The sequence below is a fragment of the Atheta coriaria genome, unplaced genomic scaffold (assembly GCF_025399875.1).
Source record: "Atheta coriaria isolate IRGN ID8LTWV9N9 unplaced genomic scaffold, Caltech_Dcor_3.1 hic_scaffold_5_pilon, whole genome shotgun sequence".
Classification (NCBI taxonomy): domain Eukaryota; kingdom Metazoa; phylum Arthropoda; class Insecta; order Coleoptera; family Staphylinidae; genus Dalotia; species Dalotia coriaria.
In genome coordinates, this window is record NW_027045447.1 from 11,857,502 (window position 1) to 11,885,489 (window position 27,988).

The window sequence follows — 27,988 nt, forward strand, 5'->3', positions numbered from 1 at the left end:
AAAAAATCTCTAATTTTACTTATTAACTAGTGTTTTAAAGAAAAAAACACTGAAAACTATTTTTATTAATAATTTATTATTTTTACCTCACGTCTGAGAACAACTACTGTCTACTTAGTATAAATCACGTTTCGCAAAAGTGCAAGTCCTGTTTCCGTCACGCTGTGAGCTTTACAGTTTACGAGAGTATATATGAATATGTGTCGAAGCTCCAGTCCACGTCTCCAAGCTGCGAGCGAAGAAATTCCTGCGTTAACAAGCAGCAAAGCACGGAACGCCGAAATGGTGGAGGTGCCGAGCGCATGCGGACCAACCAGCCGTAGATTTCGCGCCGAAGTCATTCAGTGTGTGGCAAGCGGAGCAATTCGCAACACGTCAAGCGAATACTGCTGAAATTTATTAATAAAAAAAAATTGCCGGCATTACAGAGAAAATTAATTAAATTTAAGGACAATATAAGTGATGTGGTGTTCAATTTGTGCTACTATGTGTCAATATTTCTTCTTTTAATATAAAGGTGAGTAAACTATAAAAATATTTATTTTTGTTTTAATAAAGTTGTACATTATAAATCAACGGTAAATGTCAATAAATATTTGATACAAATACCGGCAGGACGCCGTAAAGTATCGCTGGATGGTTTATTAATAATGGAAGTGTCCCACTGAGCGCACAGTTTAATTTTGTCTTTATTTCTTGGGTAATTAATTGATAATTAATAATATTTAATAATATTTAATTGGTTTTTTAGTGGAAATTTAGTTAAACTGAATTTACAACTTAATTTTTATCCGTAATATAAAAATTTGCTTAAAAGCAAAAAGTTTTAATACTTTTTCTCTACAGAACAATAAAAAAGTGACAATAAAATACTTTGTTTTTAACTTATTACAGTACAAAAGTTTTAATGCTTATTAATATAATTTTTAGAGACTTTTATTCTCTATCAATACTGGATTTATTTACAAACAATTGTAAAATCCCCAAAATGTGGTACTACATAAAATTCCTTTCCAAAAACATACAATTTAAGCTCAGTAAAGCAATAAATGTTCGGTTAACCAGTGCTTCAACTTCTCCTCACACGTCTCGATAGCTATTCATATGAGTATGATTTTTTTCTGTTGCTATTCACCTGGTGGAAAAAAGAAATTCGACAGCATCGATTTATCACATCTCACGGCATTGCTTCAGCGCGTTTCTTAAAGAATGTTGAATGTGTTGGTTCGTTGCCTTTTTATTTATGTATTATATTTTCGTACAAAGCTTTGGCTCAAATTTCTCGTATACATCAAAGTGTTTTCGGCGAAGTAATGCCATGTAAAATTGAAGTTGATCATAAAATTCAAAGATAGCAATGTGGAAACAAAAATGTTTGTTGTTGTTGTTGTTGTTTTGAAGAATTTAATTGTATATTCAGCTTATGTGAATACAATTTGCTTGAGTGCTTGGTTATCCAACTGAGAAATTGTAATCATTTGAATCTGTACCACAGGAAATCATTATTTTTATTTGATTTTTTTTATTTATCACTTAAAATGCAATTAAACTCCAAAACAAGCATAATTTATTGCAATAACTGGCAGACGAATCTCATTTGCGTAATATACGAGTACGATGCTATATCCATCGAAGTCAAATCGTCCGCAAACACCGACTTCATGTATTTCCCTCGTTCGCCCTCATTTTTGGGCGTCCCTGTTTTGTGCGATTGCGCGTCTGTTTACGTCTTTTTTCATCCTGTCACGCACTCATACAAATTTCCATATCCATAGCATATACTCGTATGTACTGAAAATGCTCGACAATACCAGCGTAAGAAAGGCTGTTATCGTGGCGTATGGTAAGTTGAAATACGCGCACTGTGTACTTGTACGGTTAATGTAAACATGAAAAACTGCACGGATTATCTGCGCGCAGATTGTGCCCAACTTGCGCGAGTCGAGTCGAACAAAAAATTTTAATGGATCGTCATCTTTCCATCAGCGCAACGACATTCTATAAATATTTATTTTAATAAGTTATTTCAAGTATGCAAGTGAACAAATAATGCAAGAAATTATGTCTCGTTGAATAATTTCATGAACTTGGTATTTAATGTGTTATTTTGTTTAATATTGCAATTCGACTTGTGTTATTGTAGACCGCAGTGATAAGAAAATTCATAAAATGGCACAGGTATCGTCCTCGCGTGGCTTAAAATTAAACTAAATCGTATACAATCAAATGTTATTGTAGGTCAAGATATCAGTGCGATGTTTCTATTTGTTTATATTGCAATAGAATTTATTTTACGTGCTAACAAACTAACTTCTCTTGCAGTAAGCCGTGAATGATTAACTGCAGTTGGGGCAATGGAGTTGTAATGTTTTGATAAATTGTTTTAGATTTTAAATTAATGAGCTGCTATATATTCAATTAAAATTAAATTTTAATTAAATTAATTTAAATTAATTTTATTTACTTGTACATAATTGTTGCGCGTGCAAGAATAATCATTGCAAATACTGATTTACTTTTTGTTTATTGTCTTCTTAAACACAAATTTCGATTTACGCCAATATATTATTGTTAGAAGTGCGCATTGTAAACAAAACATGTTTCTTGCATGTTATTTCAATTTAACATATGAAATCGTAGACGATATAGATAAGAAAATTCAAGAAATGACACAACTAGCGTCCTCGCTTGGTTTATAAACTAAATCACGTTCAATCAACTGTCCTTGTTGGTCAAGATATCAATGCGATGTTTCTGTTTGTTTACATTACAACAAAACTTATTTTATGCCGTAATAAACTAATTTCTTCGGCACATATCCATGATTTAATAATTTCAGAAGTTGAAACAATTAAATCGTAATGTTTGTGTAAATTGTACAAGATTTAAAATGCATGGAATACTGTCATCCAAATATCTAAATTAATTTTTATTCATTGCCTTTAAATAATTTAATTAGGAGAAAAATTATAATAAATAATGTTTGAAGTTTGGTTCATTGTCTTCTTGATACCAATTTCTTTTTAATTCGATTTATTGTAAGAAATGCGCATTGTAAACACAGCAGTTTTTTATTTGTTGTTTCAATTCAACATGTGAAATCGTAGCCGACATAGATAAGAAAATTCAAGAAATGGCACAACTAGCGTCCTCGCTTGGTTTATAAACTAAATCACGCTCAATCAACTGTCCTTGTAGGCCAAGATATCAGTGTGATGTTTCTGTTTGTTTATATTACAACAAAACTTATTTTATGCAGTAAAAAACTAATTTCTCCCGCACATAGTTTGTGTACATTTTATTAGATTTTTTAATGCAAGGAATACTGTCTTCTAAATATCTAATTTAATTTTATTTTATTGTCAATTTAATAACGAGAAAAATTATTATAAATTATGTTTTAAGTTTGATTCATTGTCTTCTTGATTCCAATTTCTATTACTTCGATTTATTGTAAGAGATGCGCATCGTAAACCAAGCAGTTTTTTGTTTGTTGTTTGAATTCAACTAGTGAATTCATAGTCGACACAGAGAATAAAATTCATAAAACGACACAACTAGCGACCTCGCTTGGTTCAGCTATAAATGAAACTTCTTGCAATCAAATATTTTAGTAGTGCGTTAAATTAAAAGTAAATTTAACATTTTTTCACATTTTAGTGAAAAATATTGCAAAAATATTTTCTCCTACAAAAATATGTTTTTCTCATCAAGTATCTTCAGTTTACATTATTGTTATAAAATTAATTTTTAATATTTACATTCTCATGACATGTTGTTCTGCATACTCAAAACTCTTGCATAATAGACTGTGTCAGTGCTTACATATTTCAGTCTATTTGTTTTAAAACCTGATGATAGAGAGAAAGCAAACTTCTCATGCGTTCAAATATTCCATTATTACAATTTGTCATTTGTTATGAACCTCCCACACAAAATGAAACGTAATATTGAAATATACACCCTTGAGAGGAATGCAAACGTTATAATTTCAAGATTTTAAAATATATTGTCGGTGGAGACAAAGTGAATAATTAAAATTTGTTGTTTTAAGTGAATTTTTATGTGATATTGAATCGAGGCAGACAAGATATTTGTTAATATATTTGTTAATATTAAAATTCATATTTCTAACGTTAAACCTAAAATAACAAGGGATTTTTTGGCATGCAAACAACTTATCAAATCAAATTAAACCGTTGTTAGACCGCAATCCACAACCGCCGACTAATCAAAATTTACATAAGTACTGTTAGGTTTACGGTGCGTACGGTGCTTTGAACTCGAGTCACTTCTACCGCTACCTTCATACGGTGTCCTGAATTGAGTCATTTCTACCGCTAGCCTCGTACGGTGCCCTGAATAAAGTCACTTCTACCGCTACCTTCATACGGTATCCTGAATAGCTCCATAGACCTAAAATAAAAAAGGATTTTTTGGCATGCAAACAACTTATCAAATCAAATTAAATCGTTGTTAGACCGCATGCCACAACCGCTGACCAATCAAAATTTACATAAGTACCGTTAGGTTTATGGTGCGTACGGTGCTTTGAACACGAGTCACTTCTATCGCTACCTTCATACGGTGTCCTGAATTGAGTCATTTCTACCGCTACCCTCGTACGGTGCCCTGAATAAAGTCACTTCAACCGCTACCTTCATACGGTATCCTGAATAGCTCCATAGACTTAAAATAACAAAAAAATTTTTGGCATGCAAACAACTTATCAAATCAAATTAAATCGTTGTTAGACCGCAATCCACAACCGCCGACCAATCAAAATTTACATAAGTACCGTTAGGTTTAATTTATTTTTGGTGAAAACAAAAGCGGTATTATACATTTGGACATATCCAAATGAATTGTGGATTACTGCATAAATATTTGCGGTACTCGTAAATATAGTTCAATAATATTTCGTTAATTGCTTAGTCTATAGCTAAGTGAATTACGAGTACCCAAAACATTTGTACATTGTAAATAAGCATTCGACTCTTTGTCGCTTTGCAGCTTGTTCACAACTCGTTCGATGCTCGGATGATGTGTACCTAATTGTATTATGCAATTACGCCATTATGAGGCGCGGATGCGCTCAGCAGAACGATGAGAACTTCGCGCTCAAGAACTTGTGTTGCAAAGTATGCCGAGCGCGGAAATTGTTGTGGTTTTGTTAAACACCACCGACGTTCACACAATGTTAAACAATTACATTCATTACTTAAATGCGCTTAATTTACATTTGCTGAAACTCAAAATAGCCGTGGGTTACCTTAAACTTCAAAAGCAACATACAGTAAAACATTGTATGTAAATTATAGAAAAACCTATTAAATGTAGTGTTTATCTAATAAAGTATTTTGTATTTTATAGATGAACTTATTTGGAATAGTTTTTTAATAAACAAAGTTTGTCGCAATATTCTTCAGATAAATTGAAATCACTTTTTATCTATTTTACATTGACGAGTCAAGCCACAACTCTATAAAATAGATGCAGAGTGGTGAATCGAGGGGTGAATTGTGGGGCTGCAGAAAAGTGATAGCAGAAACTGCATTGCAGTGCACTTTCCGCTTTGAAGTCCGCTTTTGACAAGGAGGAAATCGAAGTGAACTTAGCGAATTTTGTGCAGTAAAGTGATGGAATATACATAGACACATTTATACTAGCTACATTTCTTGTCTATATATATTTATATATTGATAGTCGGTGTAGATGGCAGAAATTGTACCCATTTTTAAGAAGATCAGGAAAATTGGAATTGTGACAGCGTTAAAACCATTTGAAACACTTCACGTAAAGTGCTTTTAATATAAATTTTGTTTCATGTTTTAGACAGTTTGTGAATTATATTGATAGACTTAAATATGCTGTTTTATTTTATATTATGAATGATAACATGAATGATAATTGTGGGTGAGAATTGTGGGTGGTTGCACGGTTGGGTTTGTAGGTCTCTTAATTAAACTTGTACACACAGAAACAGCAAGATTTTCGAATAGTTGTCATAGTTCACACGAAGTAATTAACCACAGGAGCTTAATTAGTAGACCAATATCTACCACGCAGCCTAGTGCAATTCAGTCAAGGTTGCGGCATTGAATTTATTTATTAACGAGCAAACAGGTCAAATATTGGCTATATCTCATGGATTAAAGGAGATAGACATGAACGGATTTCAGATTCTTAATCTACGGAAAATTCTGATTTGAATAGAAATTTAAGAGATGAAATTCATAAGAAATTCATAAGAAAAAAATGGGCTTATGAGAGTCTGGTATATATTCATTCACGTACGGTACCCTGAACACGAGTCACTTCAACTTTACGAGGGTACCCCAAATGGGAGTCACCTCTACCGCTGCCTTCGTACGGTGCCTTGAATCGAGTCACTTCTACCGCTAGCCTCGTACGGTGCCCTGAAATGAAAGGGAGTCACTTCTACCGCTACCTTTGTATGGTGCCCTGAACAGGAGCCAATCAGCTACAGTAAATCGAATGAGACCCAACTATACAATTGCGATTAATTGCAATATAACTCATAAAACAAATAAAAATCAACGTAAAAGCGGTAGAAAGAATCATATTGAAAATTATTAATCGCAACCTTGTGCACAAATTGCAATAGACAAAACTGCTAATCTTATTGATAGAATTGACTCTTACTACGAGTATGTCTAGAACAAGAGAGTAAAAACGAATTACATTTTTATTAAACACTGCCGGAACGAAGTCGCGGGCAACTCGTATTTAAAAAAAAATTAATACAAAATTGAAGAATTACTTTTTTTGTAGTTACAGGCACTAATCATTATTGAAATCTAAATTTGCTAAGTGCGCAATTAATTTGATGGCGGTTTTAATACCCGAGTCATGTACAAGTCACTAGTAGATGTAATTATTAGAGTTAATTCAACCAGTAGGCGATAGTGCCAAGGAACAGGGCTTGCAGCTAAGCGGGCTTTCCTGCTTCACGTTAAGTACACCGTATAATTAATGCAGGCACATGGAGCACTACCTTGGCTTCATCAGAGAAAGTCGCCACAAGCGCTTTCCCAACAGATGCAATTCACATCATATTCTATTGTAGTTGATGCTATTGATTATGAAAATATCAACGTGAACTATTCCATATTCAAATATAAACATTTGGTGAATCTCCATTATTTATTAATTAATTAAATAATTCATATTTCAACCAGAAATTACAATGTGCTGATAAAATAAAGGGAAGCATTAATAATTAAGGAATTAATTAGTGTGTAGCTACACTAAGCTTAAAAATAACGTCTGTTATTCAATTTTTTTCGTACGTGGCAGCATTTGCAATTTTTTATTTTTGCGTTCTTCTTTTTTAGCATTTACAAAGGACATCCGGTTGGAGGGTACTTTCCTTTGTTCGAATTTTAACTTTCGTTGTGTGTATTTTTTTGTGTTATTTCAAGTATTTTCTTGATGTATTCCTGTGACTTTTGATGTTTAATGAATAATTAATTTGTAGCAAAAAACTTTGAGTGTCGAAAAAGAAATTGTCAATAAATTTGGAAGATGTTTTCACGATTAAAATAAGAATGTGAATTTTACTTTATATTCAATGAACGCAATTTCAAAGTATAATAGAAAGCAGTTATTTTTTCAGTTGGTCACAGAGCAATATCTTTCTTCACAGGTCACAGCTGTTAATGTGCCAGCAGTCACCATCTGACAAATGTTTTTGTCACCAAAGTTTCGCCAACTTTTTGAGACAGAAATTTTTAACTTTCTATATCGCTCAGTGGGTATAACGATTAGCACTTTTTTCTTGTTATAAACAAGCATAAAACAATTCTAATTTACTAAAACTGGAAATAACTAAATTTCTCTTTCATTAAGAATTTAGGTCATTAAGGAAATGGAACAGTAGTTAATAGAAATAATGCTATAAAATAATTTTGACCTAAATTTGAGTTTATTCAAATTATTCAGGCAAAATATTATGTTTCACTACTATACATTAATTAATTCTTACACAGTAACAAATAATGATAACAATTAATTTTAATTAATGGTTAAATTAGTGAATAATAAACAATATTGAATTTTGGTTTGAAATCATTTAATACGAAATATTCTGATTTTAGCTTGCGATAAGAATAAAACAGATTAAAATAAGCGTGTAAATACATAGGATGGTTATTTATATATTATGAATTCTCTCTGCATTCACCATATGCTTGCATAGGGTTGATTACAGAACTGCCGAGCGTTTTACGTTTCCGTTCACGTAACCAACAAAATAAAGTGGCAAAGGGTGATGAGGGGGCATTGAAAAGATGAGTGGGATCCCACCAGAGCGGAAGACGCATGTAAATGTAAATGTGATTTCTGCGTATGTGAGAATTTCACAGAATACTAACACATTTTTTTATAAATTCGTAAAAACTCATGACAACAAAAAAAATAATCTAGGAAAGATAAATTTGATTCTAATTGTAAATTTTGTGTTTCTGATTTTTAATCCATAAATCATTTTTTTGGGCTGAAAATTACAATTTTTCTCAGCCAATTAAAAACCAGCCTATAATACCTATACCTCTGACATTGAAATGACTTTGATTGCTAATTTACATGTGTAACGATTTTTTTTTTCATAAAAGTCTTTTTTCCTTGAGTATTATTAAGCTTATTTAGGTTATTATATGATCGGCATGACCGGAATATATTAAATAAAAAATATCAAAGGTCGCATTAAAATTATAAATTTATCATTCGATGCCAAGAGCGAAAGTTTGCAAAAGAAGCAAAAACGGATATTAAAAATGTGACGGCTAATAAGTTTACCCGCTACTTAGACACGAAACATTTTTCACTTTCAATTTTTAATTTGCCGCGTGCAAACTTGCTTTATGCGCGGCTTTGTAAACACATTTTGTATAAATTGCATTAAATTGTCTTGGAAACTCCCAGTGAATAAATAAAACTCGAAAACATTTAAACAGTAAAAGCTTACTTGAGGAAGTTTTCGGCTAATGTACGCCTTGAATGGTGATGTAATGGGATGCGAGATCAAACACTTGCACTTTCAAGGGCAAAGGCTCCAAACTCTAAGGCCTATTTTAGGTTAAACATTTGGGTTGGTGGCAGCGCCCATTGCCCGGCGCTGCCACCAAAGGCAAAAGTTGTCACCGCGAGCCCAAGGGTCACAGAAAAGCGGATGTAATCCTTATATTTATCAGATCTCATGCGTTTGGGTTAGATTTTTGTGGACAGTTGGTCGTATTACGTCTTTAGTTTGATTTAAAACAAAAATTCTGAGTATTTTTAAAATTTTTACTATTTTTATAAATATTTACTGTAAAATACACACAATTTCTATGAATTGAGTTAAATATGTGCATTTTAATGTGTGCTTCCAACTCATTACAGGCATTCAGAGGGGCAACATTCAAAACCCCTCAAATCCAATATTCCAACCCTTATCGCACGCAATGGATATGGAAACAGACGGATATACTTCAGCCGTTTTAGCCGCGTCATGGCCAAACCTGACTTACTTAGAGCCGCCTGCGGAACAGCCAGAATATCCCCAGCGACAGCGAGTGCCAGTACTGCCATCGTCATCAGAAACCTAAGCACTGTGGCGGACATTTCCACTCGTGTATTAACAGCGGTGGGAAATTCAACGATTATCGCCAGCAGCACCGCCGCGTCCGATAATGCGTTTGAAAGCAAAATTATAATTCCACTCTACGTCATCATTTTTATGCTGTCGATGGTTGGCAATACAATGGTGCTATTCACCCTCTTCCAGAATAAACGTATGCGGACCGTTACGAATGTATATTTAGTTAATTTGGTGAGTTTGATTTTGATATTTATTATGTAACTAGCTGTTGCCCGCGACTTCGTTCCGGCAGTGTTTAATAAAAATGTAATGCGTTTTTACTCTCTTGTTCTTGACATACTCGTAGTAAGAGTCAATTCTATCAATAAGATTAGCAATTTTAATTTAAAGAAATTATGCATATAAAGTTTTGTCAATAATGCACTTCAGCGCGCCATCTCGAATTCAACTATTTAACTGTAACTATGATTGAATTTCAATGTCAAATTTTATTCTATAGAAAAAAGCTGTTTTGAGGATTTTCCCGGCAATTATTCGAATTTTTCTCACCTTTTAAACCTTCCCTAGACCTCCACGAATAATTCAAGACCAAGATAAGATAAAGCCGTTCACGAGTTTTAGCGAGACTAACGAACAGCAATTCATTTTTATATATATAGATATGTTGTTGATTGTCAGAAATTATTTAAATTTAATTGACATTCTCAGAGTAAGGTCGCTGAACTAACTTTAATTACGCAATTTGGGCGTTCATTAGAGCCATTACATAATTTCGTGACAACCTTGGGTGGGTCAATTATTCTGGTTATTAGATTCAAGAAATTTCATTATCTATTCATAATAAATTCAGCTCAAAACAAAAATATTGTAAATAATGCTCTGATTTTACTTAAAAAATTTTTTTTTTTATTTGCTTTCAATATTTCTGATTTCCATATTTTGTTGTATATCAATAAAAAACCTGCTGCTCATATTGTTCCCACGCGTTGTCATATTGTCTTCAAGTTACCCGTATCGGAAATTTGCAATATTTGATAAACGTCAGTGAAAATATCATTTTATTTTGTTCTGCGTCAATATATTTAATATACCTACACATACCCATAGTAAATATCAATTTTTAAATATTTTTGTGATTCAAAACTTTATTACAACGTTATAATTAAAATCAATATCCACAGCAAAATAAAATGATTTTTTGTGGACTATATTTTTTTTATTCACTTGCTTCCTTTGTTTTCTTTTACTTCATATAAGTATTGAATTTTCCAGCCAAAAACCCAACAACCAGAAATTGTCAGAATTTTTGTCAAGTGTACTCCCGGAGTACTCGTCCAATATGAAACAAAACCAAAAATGTAATATTGCTTGTGTGGTGATATATTGTTTCCTGACATTTCGAAACAAACGAAAAACCATTCATTTTAATGTTTATTGTTCTAGGCAATATCAGATCTTCTCCTTGGGGTGCTTTGCATGCCGTTCACTATCGGTCAAGTGCTACGGAATTTCATCTTTGGCGCCATCATGTGCAAGTTGATTCCTTACGCCTGCTGTATTTTTTGATATTTTATTGACGAAAGATTTGATGGAATACAACATTCCAAATGTTAACTTCGCTTCCTGCAAAATAATTATAAGAATTTAGTTTTAATTTGGATGTAATTACAGATTTTACCTCTTCACGTGTCATTCCAGCTTGTTTCACACGGTTCCATTCGTGGTAATAGAGTAGTGAGCCTTTGTGATCAAAAATATAAATGTTATGAATCGTCATTTTAATGAATTTGTTGTTTTTTCACTTGTCAAAAGTATGGGATGATTTTGTAGGGTTATGGAACTGTCAAAGTGACATTAAGGTAAAAACTTAATGTTTTTTGGGAGTTTTAAGGTAAAATATGTGATAATACATTCATTATCTCTGTAAATTCATTAATATTTGTCTTTTGGTGGGTCAGAAAGTCATAATTTGCTGAAAATTTGAAGATAACACAGGTTTTTGATTTGTGCTGCCACTAGAGGACGCTAGTGGTACGATGAAATAATATTTCGCCGCGGTCGCAGTCGAGTTGAGCATCTCGCCGAGCGCACACAGCGCGCACACCACCCGCCTGTCGCTGTCCGTGTGTGGCGAAATGTGAGTCGAGCGACCGCGAGTGAGTGGCTGGTCGGCTGCTCGTGCGCGCTGCTGCTGTGTGCTGCCTTCAGATTCGAATCAATTAAACTTTCTATTCGAGCCGTGCGATAAACGCGATCGGACGGGCGCGCTCGCTGTCAAATCATCATCATCCAGGCGAAAAACTAAAACAGTGCGCAATCCCGTGCGCAATAAAGTGCAATAATACCAAAAGCAGACAATAGTGTTGCGTGCGTGAGTGCAGTGTGTAATCAAAAGCAAAGTGCACGCCGAATACGAATCGAATCGCATCAATTTCGGGGTTGAATAATATCATATCGGGCGATTATTTGACAATTTACGCTGGGGAAACAAGTGCGGTGCAGATTTACTGCGCTATCACGTCAGAGGTGCGTGTGCATCTTCGTCTGGCGCGTGCGCGCCGCGTCTATCGTTCGCGCTCGTGTTCGATCGCGAGCGCGCGTTCGTCTCGCTCGCACTCGGCCCGCTTCGTGTGCCCGATCTGGCGACGTCGCTTCCGTACGTCAGCTGGTGGCCTGGTGGCGAAGTGCGACAGAGTAGGCAGAAATGGCGGCGCTCTGTCCAGGTGTTCAGTATGGCCTGTCATCGCAGGAGAGTTTCGGCGAGAATAAGGATTTAATCTTCGTCAAACTAACAGACTCGGCCCTGCGTACCATCGAAGAGTTTCTACGTAATCAGGTGAGTTTTATCTCTACACAATTTCGGAATTATTTTCACCCATCATCTCCGTGACTCTGTGTGTGTATGCGCATGCGTGCGAGTGTGTGCGTGACGACTTGACCGTGCAATGGCAGAGTTAGATAAGTCGCCATGTTTCCGATGACTTATTAACCTAATATCGCATTTTCTACCCGATTCCGCACGGCGCAAGCCTGCGGATTACCTCGCTCACCTCCATATCTACCCGTGGTGCAAGTTGTGCGCGTTTGCACCGAGCGAATCGCTCGCAAATGGCGTGCGAGCCGCGCGAGCCACGTCAACATATTGTCGCGTTTTTCGGCGATTTGCAAACAACTAAATCATTCATCCGCACACCCACAGGGCGGTAAGAGATACACAATCATAAAATCCGAAAAAACAGTTGCAAAGCCACAGAGACAGTGCGCAATACACAACAACGCTGCGCGAGCCTTTAAATGGTCGCTTTTCACAACACAGCGCAGCCGATGACACCCGACCACCTGAATTATATTCACTTTTCGAGTGTGTTTTGCCTTTTCGTGCATTATTTTTAATGGCGGCCGCATTTGTTTTATTTTTACACCGTGTACAAAAACATTCGAGGTTAATATCTACCGAGAAAATTTCCGAACAAATACACAGTTTTGGAAAAAAGCATGAATGAATTTTGTACAACACCTGCCTGTTACCTACCGGCAGATGTTTCATTTTAGGGTCGTGTAGTCGACAATTGCAGTGGTGGCTCGGGTATTGCCCCTTTATGAATAATAAGGTAGGTTCTTTTACCTGTTGAAGACTTCTCCTCAACATGGAAAAGCAACAGCAACCGAAAAACGAGTTCTTATCAAATTAGACCGAGATTTTCGTGTTGATATTAATAAATAACCTTGACGTGTCCTTGAGATAATACACTTTACTTATTTGTAGGTGTTTTATACTTTTGCATCAAGAATTAAAGAGTTGTCAAGACAAAAAACATTTATTTATAAATAAACCGTTGGGTGTGTTTGTGTGTGTGTGGCTCGTGAGTGACCAAGGTCCTTTTCGAAGCCATGGCTGAATTTTGTTGTGTTGTGTTGTCCAAAAAGCGTGCAAAATGTCGGTTCACGGCGAAACACACTCACAACGAGTTTTTGTTGCAAGAAGAATCGTGTAAATATTTAAAAAAAACCGAAAAATTGTGTTGCATATCGAGTGGAATTGATGAAGTAATTAATTTTTTAGCACACACGATGTCGATTGCAACAGCCACACACACATACATGGCTAAAACAGTGTCAATTGTTGAATAATTTGTTGTTGTTATTTATTTTATGCTGGTAGATGGCACGAATGTATCGGAATCGGTGTCAGATATTAATTTATCGGAAGTAAAGTTAGGTCGGAAATGGGAGATAAATTCCGGTCGCGCGTGACCTTGTGCATTATAATATTTTTTATTTCGCTTTGTGTCAATCAGGCGCAGGTATGTCTTATCGCGGTTTATTTATTAATTAATTGTTGGTGTGAGTGTTGTGTTGTTTTACGGCCGTGACGCTTTTAATAATTGCAAAGTTTATCAACTTCTCTGTGTGTATGTGTGTGTGTGTGTGTGTGTGTGTGTTATTTACACCTTGGATGGCTTGTATCAGCAATACAATGTTTGCTCAATGTAATGTGTAACATTTATAAAATAAATGAGCATTCAAATTGTGCGCGCGCGTAACCACAAAAATATTTTGTAAGAAGTTTAGAAAGTCACAAACACCCGATATCGACGTAATGCGGCTGCCCGACCGCGGCCGGTCTGTCGCGACAAATTGAGAATTAACCAAATAAAAAAATTAAAAATAATTTCGTTGAAGAATAAAAAAAAGAAAAAGAAAAATAATCATCGGTTGAATGAGTTGAAATTTTGAGTTTTTCTTTGGTATTTATTGGTTATTTTTATTTTTTATTTACAACAATAATATCTGAGTGAGTTATTGAACAATTTGCGTAATAATGATGACGCGAAATGTTGCTACAATTGCACATTTATTTTATTTGTTGATAGTTATGTTATTACGTCACTGTCACCATCGCGTATTTGTTTTTAAAAAATACCCGATGTAATGCAGCGTAATGTAACGTAATCTGTTTGTGTTTAGTTACGTTTAGTGTAATTTCGTGGGAGGTGGAAGTAGTGACGTTGTGTGTGACGTCTGACGTCGTTGGAAGCATTCGAGATTCACCTCGTCGTCGTCGTCGTTGTGTTATGTGTGTGTATGTTTTTTTCCTTGCGTCAACACGCACGTTTTCAATGGCGAATATACAATCTGTCTTTTCAGCAGCCGGCGCGCGCTCGGTAATTAAGCTGATAAAGTCGACCGCGATATTTGGATGTATTAGCGTGTGTGATGTTTGTAAACATCATGGGCTTTTTCACTTGTTTGGGTTCTGGGTGCCGGGGAAAAACACGCGCAATGTTGGGTCAGCGGGGAATTTACATGTAATTTACTTTGTTATCGGTTGAATTTTATGAGATAAGATTACGGAAATACACACAGAAGGGATTTTTCGATGATTTTATTTAAAACTAATGGATTATTGTCGAATACAATTTGTTGAGATAATAATTTTATTACTTATGCACTAATAAAATTAAATAAAAGATAAAATTTTATATATCTAAGCGTAGGCGGTGTTTTTTTTCTCTGTTGCTTTGTAGACAAATAAACAACATTCAATTAAATATTGATTAATCTAGTTTTAGTTTTTGCGTTAACATTCCGATGGCGATAAGACTAGTCGAGCAGGTTGTTACTTCACCCGTGCCACGGCATACTTAAATATTAATTAGCACTTTGTAATAATATCTACAATGTAAAAATCGCCAATTTGCGCATATTTTTCTTTACATTGTTGCAATAAGGGTAATGTTAGGTATTTTTATGATTGACATGCAGGCTGGGTGATTGTAGATTTATTGGTTTGTGACATAACGCGTGATTTTGTGTAACGAAAAGAAAGGAGCCACATTGTTTGTCCTTGGATTGTATGCGCCGCGCTAACTTGGTCACTGGTCAACACTTACTTACCACTTTCCCTACAAGTCGTCATCACGTGATTATCATTTGTCAATCATTGTGATAATAATAATAAAATTTAAAAAAAAATTAAAAAAAACACAATTATAGATTAAATAGATTAATTAAGTATCTTGCGCATGCGCAGTTATAAAAAGGGCGGAGCATACGCATTACTTAAATGTGATTTTGCGTATTTTTGGTAAATTTTGAAAAATTTAAGACAATTTTTCCAAAATATTTTAATTTATTGTTAATGATATAAGATATAATCGCAATTAAAATATAAATAATTAATTTTTTGCTCGAGGTTTTAAATATTTTATTTTCCAGCTTAGAAAACATGATTGTTTCTTATACCTGCGATAAATTTAAATTATTTGTTATTTTAATAGTTATTAAACTTGATTAGCTGGTAAGTTGGTTACAGGATGGATGGATAGTCATTGTGAAAGTACTCGCAAGTCGGCACTCTCCAAAAAATGCCGCTCGGCGCGTTACTACAGCAACAAGTTTAATAATAATAACAATAACTAAATGTTGGTTACAAGTCGCTTGCTGTGCCGTGTTGGAAAGCACTTTTTTCCTCTCTTCGCTTCTTTTCTCTCCTCGATCTCTTGCATGTTTAATTTCCGATTTGCACGCTTACACCTAATATTCGGCGTTCGGATATAAAAATCCCATCGATTTTTGAAGGTGGTAAAAATTGGTTTCGAAATAAATCGAGCGTAACGCGCTCCGATTCGTTTGTGTTATTTTTGTTTTTCTGACTTCCGTGACCTACTGCATGTGCGCACGCGCAGCACGCTGCTCGGAATTGTTAAATGTGTAAAATTTAAATGTTATGTTGCTGCTGCGGCGGTGCGGCTAAGGCAAAAATTGAATAACGTGTGTTGTACGTCACTGAAAAATTTATTCATTTGAATGTTTGAGCTGTGTGTGTGTGCGGTGTGGAGTGAACGTGTGCGGCCGATGTGCCGAAGCGGAATTCATAATAAAACTTTCTCTCCCCGGGACGGTGTTTTAAATTATTACTTAAAAAAAAAACTGCAAAAATGTTTGTAAGTTTTGCGCTTGCATCGTATGAAAATGTGTTGGATTTTTTACGATTTGTAGTAAAAATGATTACAATTCGACCGGAAACGTGAACAATTACTCGAAATTGGTTAGTTTTACTTAAGTGTGTGTGTGAGTATGGAAGACGCAAAGGACGTTGGCGAACAAAACGCACACAAGATTGTGTAATTAAATCTGGTTTTTACGCCGCGCAGAGTGTCTACGTGTGCTGGCGTTCTCCTTGCGCGCAGGCGAACACAAACGCGCGTTTTGAATTTACATTATATAAGTTAATTGCTTTATAATAATCTAGCCATCCGTGCGTTTATTGCCGGCGTCGATTCTAGCATATTCTCTCCTATTCTCTATTGTATTTTTGTATTTGTATTACTTAAGTTCGGGTTTTGAAGGCGTCTGAAAAATGTTTATTTTTATTTTTTTTGAGGTTGTTTAGTGCATATTCTGTCTGTATGCTCGCTGGGTTGGTTATTTAATTTTAATTATGCGACTCGGCGCCGTGCGGCATTTTCTGCGCGCAGTGTAATTGCTTTGACATTATCGAGTGCGCGCGCGAATGTGCGCCGGTGTGTGCAATTTGTAAGATCTGCGTTTTTGATTACACCTCTTCACTAGAAGTCCGCTTTATTATGTAACTAGCTGTTGCCCGCGACTTCGTTCCGGCAGTGTTTAATAAAAATGTAATGCGTTTTACTCTCTTGTTCTTGACATACTCGTAGTAAGAGTCAATTCTATCAATAAGATTAGCAATTTTAATTTAAAGAAATTATGCATATAAAGTTTTGTCAATAATGCACTTCAGCGCGCCATCTCGAATTCAACTATTTAACTGTAACTATGATTGAATTTCAATGTCAAATTTTATTCTATAGAAAAAGCTGTTTTGAGGATTTTCCCGGCAATTATTCGAATTTTTCTCACCTTTTAAACCTTCCCTAGACCTCCACGAATAATTCAAGACCAAGATAAGATAAATCTGTTCAGCCGTTCTCGAGTTTTAGCGAGACTAACGAACAGCAATTCATTTTTATATATATATAGATATGTTGTTGATTGTCAGAACTTATTTAAATTTAATTGACATTCTCAGAGTAAGGTCGCTGAACTAACTTTAATTATGCAATTTGGGCGTTCATTAGAGACATTATATAATTTCGTGACAACCTTGGGTGGGTCAATTATTCTGGTTATTAGATTTCATTATCTATTCATCATAAATTTTGCTCAAAACATAGATATAGTAAATAATGTTGTAATTTTTCATTTTTTTTATTTTTTGGTTTTATTTTTTGCTTTCAATATTTCTGATTTCCATATTTTGTTGTGTATCAATAAAAAAACCTGCTGCTCATATTGTTCCCACGCGTTGTCTTATTGTCTTCAAGTTACCCGTATCGGAAATTTGCAATATTTGATCAACGTCAGTGAAAATATCATTTTATTTTGTTCTGCGTCAATATATTTAATATACCTACACATACCCATAGTAAATATCAATTTTTAAATATTTTTGTGATTCAAAACTTTATTACAACGTTATAATTAAAATCAAATCCACAGCAAAATAAAATGATTTTTTTACTCACTTGCTTCCTTTGTTTTCTTTTACTTCATATAAGTATTGAATTTTCAAGCCAAACCCAAACTCTACAACCAGAAATTGTCAGAATTTTTGTCAAGTGTACTCCCGGAGTACTTGTAAAATATGAAAACAAAACAAAAATGTAATATTGCTTGTGTGGTGATATATTGTTTGCTGACATTTCGCAACAAACGAAAACCCATTCATTTTAATGTTTATTGTTCTAGGCAATATCTGATCTTCTCCTTGGGGTGCTTTGCATGCCGTTCACTCTCATCGGTCAAGTGCTACGGAATTTCATCTTTGGCGCCATCATGTGCAAGCTGATTCCTTACGCTCAAGGTATTTTTATTATCATTTTTTTCTGCATTCTTTTTCTTGCCTCAAAATCACGCCTAGCTAACGCAAAGGAATTTTTTACTCTACATGTTTGTATTTATATTATAAAACTTAATATTGCTATTGGTATCTTTGAGTTACCTGAAAAAGTTGATCCAAGAAGCGTAAAATTATTGAATCAAAAACCACGCATGAATATTCCCTAATCGGTTTAAACGGAATACGCAGTAAGGTCTAAAACAACGTCATTCAGAGAGTATGCAGGACTTGAGGCGCTATTGAAGTTTTTTAGAGCATTAAATCGTACGGAAAATTCACGCCTGTCTCAAAAGTTTTCCACTTATAAACGCATTAATAAAACACCCGGCTGAACTTGAATATTGCTTTGAACTGCAGCATGTTTTTCGATATTAATACGTTAAATTTAACCAACGTAGGTATGATTAACAAGTTCTATAAATATAAAACATCTACCGTCTATCGTAGAGTAAACATAAAATAATTACGCGCGATGTTTATTAATAAACGATTTTAAGTGGTCAGACAACAATGTTGCTATAAATATATTTTAGAATATTGATCACTTTTAATTGAAAACAATATGGTTACGGAGTGTCGATGGAAGCAATTAAAAAACAATCTAAAGTGATCAACGAGATTTTAATTGAATTAAGTTTCCAGCGTGCGGAAACAACTTTTTGATAGAATTATTTTTAATATTTTTTGTACAAAAATTAAAATTAGGAGTGTATTTTGTTTATAATATTATATTAAACCTAAATATCTGTAAGAGGTCGTAGATTTAAGGATAATCTTAAAATCCAAGCGTATTCTGAGCGATTCTGAATGCGAAGCTTCAAGGATAAAATCAACAACAGAACAAACGTAATACTCGCAAGATTTAGTCATCAAAGACATCAAAATAATGTGGATTTACGTCGTAGTCGGATTGCTGCCACTGACCAAATAGTGCAAATCTGTGTTTTGTCCCAGTAATGTTCCAGGATCACGTTTCATTGGATTTTATTGCTTTTGAACTACTAGTGTATTGTTGACTCTCCAAGGACTTTATTACAATTGCAACAATTTAAACGCGTTATATGTTTAATTTTTGTATGTAAAATTATTTTGATTTAAGTAGAAATTCAATAACAAAACATCAAACGTGTTATGTTATTTACAAAAACTATAATTTGGTGTATGATTTCAGTGTGAAATTTGTTTGTATATCAAGCCGCTATAAAAATAACATGACAAGAAATTCGAGTCGTAAAATACTTCAACTGAAAATTGAAGCGTTTGCATTTTTAGGGCCTTTCAATTGGATTTAATTCCTGAATATACGCCACGCATAAAACGGGCCTAATTTGGTCATGTATTATGTGCTTCATATTTGCATTTACAATTCATTTCGCTTTGAAACGATACGTATGCATTCATACATCCACAAATTTTGGCTGTGCAAATTTGTCAGACGAGGCGATTTAATTGAATAAGCATAAAATGAGTAAACAACTCACACCGATCACAAAATTATCAAAGATTTTTCAAAAAGTGGTAAATTTCAACCATTTTACCATAAGAAGTATAAATAATTAATTATAAATCGCTGGAAAATTAATTTTGTAATTAATTAATTTAAAATTCATTGTCGTATTAATGCAACCCTGCCCCTTGCTAATTTTACAGCCTTCTCAATGTTCCCCTGTTTATTAACTTATGTTCTACGAGTACGTACGTCATGATACCGAGATTTGCTAAACATGCTAAAGCCTCAACTTTATTATTACGGTATACTCAATTTTCATATAAAACAAACGCTTCGAGTTTATGGCTGCATGAAATCATAACAATTGTATCCAAATTTTCAACTCTACTGGAATGCCAGATTAATTTTCCAAGCACAAAAACATAAAAACAACACACGTGTTATATTAAAGCCTGGAATTAGGCAATGCGCATAATTGTAATATTTACTTAGTTCAGTGACTTCTTCGCGTAACTAATAATTGAAGCTTGTTTTGTAACAATCGAATTACTTCGTGGAAAATTTTCACCGACAAGCGAATATTCTTCCCAAGTTACTGACTGACAACTCGATTTCTTTCACGCAAAACTACTTAACCGATCTCATGAAAATTTGTACACACATATTCTTTGGTGGTCCCCGAATGGTTATAGGCTACTTTTTATTTAATAAAAAAAATTATTTTTAAATAAAATAAAGAAATTGTTTGTAATAATTCCTCTGCATCTGGCTATTTGACTATTTTAACGCCATCTAGCATTCAGCAATGAAAGCTCAAACCTAAAGTGCCATTACCATCACACTGTATTATCACACTGTATTACCGACAGCTACATCAGCATAAATCAATTGACTTACACTATGGAACTGTACACTATACTTCCAAGACTATATTTTCAATACATTTAAACTTCCCGCCATTCTACTTCATTGTTACTTCTTCTGTGACTACAGACGCGTACGGAAGCAATTTCATTATTTTAGATATTCGCGAGCGAAGCCAAGAGTTAAAGCTAGTATAGAAATAAATCAAAACCAAAATCTAAAAAATATACTGGTATCTAACAAATTATAGCTTCATTTGTTTGCTGATGGCTTTAATAAACAATGAATGCACAGTTCATGTATAGATAAATATTTAATTGATTATATGTAAGCACTGCACACCATTGTTAAGCACAATTGTTCCATCGGATCAATAGAATACACAAAAACGTTTCATTTGTTTAATCCAAATCCGTACAGCATATTAAATTGGTTTTGTGCGATTCTACAATGCCGCAGGCATATCTCTTGACTATTAACCGCATTTTCTAAAATAAATTGTTTTTATAATTGGAACTAGCTGTTGCCCGCGACTTCGTTCCGGCAGTGTTTAATAAAAATGTAATTCGTTTTTACTCTCTTGTTCTAGACATACTCGTTTAATTTAAAGAAATTATGCATATAAAGTTTTGTCAATAATGCACTTCAGCGCGCCATCTCGAATTCAACTATTTAACTATAACTATGATTGAATCTCAATGTCAAATTTTATTCTATAGAAAAGTGCTGTTTTGAGGATTTTCCCGGCAATTATTCGAATTTTTCTCACCTTTTAAACCTTCCCTAGACCTCCACGAATAATTCAAGACCAAGATAAGATAAATCCGTTCAGCCGTTCTTGAGTTTTAGCGAGACTAACGAACAGCAATTCATTTATATATATATAGATTAGTAGTTCGGATTTCATCTGATTAGATTGTTGTCTTGTATAAAATAAATTTAATTTCTGGAAGATGAATAAACAGAGCTGAAACATAATTATAGCGGCACGCAGTTGTTTACAAACCGGAATATCGGAAATCTCGAAGAAGAAACGAGACCCAAACCGGAAATTTTCGGCAGGGCGCGGAACCAAAAGTATTAAATTCCATGTCAATATTGATTTTAAATGTGCTTACAAATCTATTAAAGTATTGCGCGCTTGATAATAGCTTAAATCCGTCAAACTTCATCAATATTAAATAGAATTACACAATTCCAATTGAATGTAAACTCAATTATCAGTTAATGCAATTATATTATAATCAAATGGTGACGAGTGCGAACAAAGATTGGGACGATGTTCAAAGTTGGCAAATCCAATTAATCAAATGAACATGCAATATGTAGTTATGTGACATGGTTTCCTCTTGTATCTCCAGCTGTATCCGTATCGGTGGCTGTATGGACTCTAGTGGCAATTTCCCTCGAGAGGTATTTTGCGATCTGCAGCCCGCTGAAATCACGACGATGGCAAACGCAGTTTCACGCATATAAAATGATCTGCTTTGTCTGGCTGGCCAGTCTGCTGTGGTCATCACCAGTGCTTCTTGTTTCAACACTCACGTCAATCAAATCAAAAGGTAAATAATTATATGCAACTGCTGTACAAAACTAATGATTTCTATTGTATAATATCTAGGTACACATAAATGTCGAGAAGTGTGGCCGAGCAAAGCGAGCGATCGTATCTACAGCCTGTTTCTGGAGGCTATATTGTTAATAATTCCGCTCGTTATCATGACGCTTGCTTATTCGCTAATCATTAGTAAGCTCTGGAAGGGACTGCAGAAGGAGATTGAGCATAACAACACTTTCCAACAATGTGAGCACTTACTTTGTCTTTAATAAACCCTAATGACGTTCATTAAAGAAAAAACCTTCCTAGTAATCTAGAAAATTGCAGATAACGCTCGGAACTTTGCTTTATTTTTATTTTTATTTTTAGAAAAAAGCACGCTTTGGTTTTAATAAGAATTTTTTTAATAAAACTTTTTATTTAATTAAACCAAACAAATGTTTTTGAAAATGTGTCGAAATTTTTTATTATTCTCAGTTATTGATTTTCTAAATTCTCCAGCGATGGTTTGCAATACGAGTATTGTGAATCTTGTCACAAACAATTTTCATTCAATTATAACTTGTTTTTGTTCGTTTTCAATCTGCATTTCGCCGGAAAAAGAAAAAAAAAACATCAAAGAAGCATGATACAAGATAAACATTTTGTGTTCCAGTCGCACAGCCACAAACACAGGTAGAAATGAAATGCGTGACAAGTTCAACGGCGTTGAAACAAAAGGAAGCGCTCACGAACGGGGTGGTGACCACCACAATAACGCCAACACTCTCGAATGGCACGGCGAATGCCTATGGTGGGCGCAATCGACTGCTACAGACGAATGTTAAGCTAATTGCTAGCAACAACAACAAAAAGTATACAAAGTCGTGCGTGCCGACGGGAAATGTACAAACGGACGTGAGCTTTGGATCGTGGTTCCGGCGAGGCTTCAAAAAGGTAGCTAATTCAATGAAACAAATTCGATTTTCTGCTTCAATTACAAACGTAATTACCTACTGAAAGCAATAAACATTTATTAGAAAATTAATTTAAATTTTGATATAAATTAATTATAGTTTTAATAACTATCAAATATTAATTATTATTTATTTAATTTTTTTATATAAAAATTAATTTTGTTTTGTTTTCAATTAAAACAGGTTGCTTTCGGCAAGCACCGTACTTGCATCCCGACATACAACAAAACAAAGACAACAGTTGCACGTCAAAGTGAATCATTATTATACCCACCGCTGCCAACCACCCCTGGCAGTGCCCATAGCGAGGCATCCCCCATGATGCAACTGATTGTCACTGATAGCAACAGCAACGAGCATAATGACCATGTCGACTCAAACACAACTTTGAGTCGTATACCAATACGTTCTAATTATATGGACAAGAGTATTGAAGCTAAGAAGAAGGTATAGTGCTTAATATTAAGTTTCCAGCCATGAATCTCGGAATAATACAATGTAGAAATCCATAAGTTGGAGTGTTGGAAACGTATTTTATTACCCAACTTTTCTTATTTTCCCTTTTCGCACCAGTGCGTTTCCTTTTTTGTGTTTTATGGCTTCATTCATTTCCAGTGGGGGTTGTACGGATGCGGGATTGGTACTTTTAGCAGCATTTGCACTTTTTGTTTTCTTCTCTTTTATCCGCACCGAAAGCTAATTCTGGATGATGCTTTCAAGTTTTACAACTTGTAGCGTTCGTTTCTTATTACCTGTTTGTCTTTTACAGTTTAATGTGATTATATTTGTACGAGTGCACTTTTCGGATGACTTACAGTGACAATAATAACAAATTTAATTAAAACTTTTGGTTTTGTTGTGTTTCAATTGCTTTGGCTCTAGTATAATAGACGAGAAAGTTTTATTTATTTAATGGGACATCGGATATCGCGGTTTGAGGATGCGGAAATTTGTATTATGTTCATTTCCAGGTCATCCGTATGCTGTTCGTGATCGTGCTGGAGTTTTTCATCTGCTGGGCGCCGCTGCACATCCTCAACACGTGGTATTTGTACAATCCAGCAGCCGTCTATGATCTGGTTGGGGCGACCGGCGTTTCGCTGGTGCAGCTTCTCGCATTTGTCAGCAGCTGCTGCAACCCGATCACGTACTGCTTCATGAACAGGAAGTTTCGACAGAGTTTCCTCGCAATGGTTTGCTCGCCCAGGTCAGTTAACTTTAATAAAACAATGTCAATACTTTTATCAAAACAAAATATTTTTCTTGCTTTAAACCGGAAGATGTTGCCGTTATTGTTGTAAGCCGAATGATTTGGGTCTCACACCGTCGAAAAGTGTACAGATCAATAAAGGCAAGTTAAAGATTGTCCACAATTCGGATGGGTCTGTTAATGAATCAACCATTTATGCGGGACGAGCCAGCACCCTTGGACGTTCTGGTAAGTAAATAATCTTTTGATTTTTCTATGTTTTTTTTCATATTTTAATTCAATTTTTAGCAGTTTTTGTGTGTTTTTTGAGAATATTTTCTACTAGCTTTAACCCGCGGCTTCGCTTGCGAACATCTAATATAATGAAGTTGCTTCCGTACGCGTCTGTAGTCACAGAAGAAGTAACAATGAAGTAGAATGGCGGGAAGTTTAAAATGGCTGTATACAGCCCAGTGAAGTATAGTGTACAGTCTCCAGGTAGTCAATTGATTTGATGTTAATGCTGTCGGTAATACAGTGATAATACAGTGTGATGGTACTATAGTACTTTAGGTTTGAGCCATTGCTGGAATAGCATGCAGTTAAAGTTGTCAAATAGCCAGATGCAGGCATGCATATTAAAACAATTTTTTTATTTTATTTAAAAATACCTTTTGCCAAAATGCAGCCTCTAACCATTCGGGGACCACTGAGAATATAAAAATAAATTTTCACATGATGACTGGTTGCTAGTTTGCGTGAAAGTAACAAAACATCAGGCCTTACGCGCTTATAATATTAGTAGGATTGAAATGAAGAGGAACGAAATCATAATGAATGGAGGAAAGAAATTATATAAATGTGCGTAGCCAAACTCATAGAGGGTGAGGAAAAAGTCAATTTTCTTTTGAGTGCCAGACAATAGTAGAGCGTCATATTAAGGACGTGTTTCTATAGGCGACACGGATGACTAAAGAGTATACAATTTCTTTACAAAGACCTAACGGACCTATTTGAAGTGTTATCGCAACAGAACGAAAGACATTAATTTCGCTTTTTCTCTGCAATAAAAACTCTATAAATAGCACGGAGTGTGAAAGAAAAAATTAACCTCTTACATTTGGATTTTAATCATTGCGCATACTGAATCAGAATGGATTCAAACATTTTTTCGTTTTATTCACGCAAATAAAAGTCAATTAATTAAAGCATAATATTTGATTTCTAAACAAAAAATATTATTGGAAAAATTCCGAACTTATCTGCAGTAATTAATCAAGGATTAATGATTTTATCAATTTGATGAAAGTTCCTTTTAAAAAATAAGTAAAAGTGAAAAGAGATGAAACCTAAAATATAATAAAAAAAATTGCCGTTGAAAAGGATTTCCAATAAGCTACAATTTTTAAAGATCACAGCTCTTTAACGCCATCTAGCATTCCAGCAATGAAGCTAAAACCTAAGTACTATAGTATCATCACACTGTATTATCACACTGTATTACCGACAGCTGCGTCAACATCAAATCCAATTGACTACACTATGGAGACTGTACACTATACTTCCATAGACTATACTTTCAGCCATTTTAAACTTCCCGCCATTCTACTTCATTATTACTTCTTCTGTGACTACAGACGCGTACGGAAGCTACTTCATTATTTTAGATATTCGCGAGCGAAGCCGCTAGTCACTTATAAATTGAAATTGAACTAAAATTTATTTTTTAATTTTAAATTTTAAAAAGTGATTCAATTGGATATACGAATATTAAATTCAATTTTAACAATGTTTTTATTTTGTTAAATTAATATGAAATTTGTCTTTGCAGAAGTGATGGTCCTAGAAGGCGAAGAACGTGTTTAGCAGCGGCTCGGAGTGCGGAGCCGTTGGTGGTTCCTCCTCGACGGCGAGCACGTCGCGCACAATACAGGTGATCTCCGTGGATCCTGACGACGATTCGTTTCGCTACCGGATCTCGTGGATTCGCGCAGTGACTGCTAACGGCGCCGGCTCTCCGGTGGGCACCACTGACGATAGTCTCTACTCTTGAAACGCATCCGCACTCGAAAATATCATGCAGAAGAATGAAGATTAAACAATTTCAACTACAAAAACGTTTAATTTTGGGGACGTAGGGTACAAACTTTAATAAATGCAATGCGCGTAACCCTGGGTTGAACTACAGCGATAAAACTTTATAATTGTGCGTAGGGGGGTTGTGATGATTACATTTGGAATTCCAAAGGTAAGCGGACGGTTAATGCGTGAGGTAAATGTGTAATATCGTTGTATTATTTCTATCGCTGAAATATTTTAATTTCAAGAATATTTAACATTGGATGCTGCCAAAAATGTATCATATTTTAAATATCAGTGTGCATTTTCATTGCAAATAATTAATTATTACATAATTTACAAAATAATTGTTTCGTTCATTTATAATAAACCAAAATGATTGATCAGTTCAATAGATAATTGGATTATATATAATCTCAAGCATAACGCTTCTAATAAATCAATAAATAACTTGGACTGACTGGATTTAATTAATCAAACAATTATTTTGCTCATTTTAATTCACATTCAAATAACTGTATAGAAATCACAATAATATTAATAAATGTTTGTTCTTACAGTTTAATAAACGTCCAAATCTGTAAAATATAAATCTATGATTGAATGTTATCAATAATTAACTGATTTAAAAATGATAAAAAATTGTTGTATATATATATAAATATTGTTAAAATTAAAATTAAAATTAAACAAGACTGAGACACGCAGAAATTAACTAAATGTTGAATTATTGTATAAAATAGATAAGAAAAATTGCAAAAATGCATTAATAACAATAAAACAAGTTTTAAATTGTTTAAAGGGCATATCAATATACAAAATTAATTTAAATTTGATACCTGTTTAATTAGTCATTAACGTTTATTGACTATAATATACTTTTTACATTTTACAAGTTTACAATCTATTGATATTGAGAATAATACTTTTAATATTACATTAGTTTTGTACATGTAAAATACAACCGCTTATTGTCGACTTTCGAACGAAACAAAACAAAATACATGTATGTTATTAGTTTCATATCCAATTTGTGGACTCACATTTTATGCTATGATTTATTAACGTTGCTTAATTAATATTTTATATCGATATTCGAATACATCTATCAAATACTGTAATATCACACACAAACAACTATTTATTACAATTATCCAACAAACAAGTATTGTATGCGATGCGAATTGTTATTTATGAGTGAATGCATTAATTAAGAATTAATCAGATTATTATTTTGTTATTAATATCAAATATGCAACATATGTGTATATGCATGTTCAAAATATTTGAAAATAAATCGAACTGAATGTGATTTTTTAAATTTTGTTTTAATTTTGAATTTTTTGGGTATTTTGGATGAAAATATTG

At 34.2% G+C, this 27,988-nt stretch overlaps 1 protein-coding gene across 1 annotated transcript; it reads left to right on the forward strand.

Annotated features, from left to right (window-relative positions):
* The first annotated feature begins 372 nt into the window (after window positions 1-372).
* LOC135792442 (cholecystokinin receptor-like) lies at window positions 373-27,809 on the forward strand. The gene is made up of 10 exons (XM_065303074.1): window positions 373-517; window positions 9,406-9,835; window positions 18,374-18,488; window positions 22,200-22,400; window positions 22,460-22,642; window positions 23,052-23,332; window positions 23,536-23,799; window positions 24,324-24,559; window positions 24,633-24,790; window positions 26,373-27,809. The coding sequence occupies exons 2-10, from the start codon at window positions 9,515-9,517 to the stop codon at window positions 26,405-26,407; spliced, it is 1,794 nt and encodes a 597-aa protein (XP_065159146.1). The 5' UTR covers window positions 373-517; window positions 9,406-9,514; the 3' UTR covers window positions 26,408-27,809.
* The last annotated feature ends 179 nt before the right edge of the window (window positions 27,810-27,988 follow it).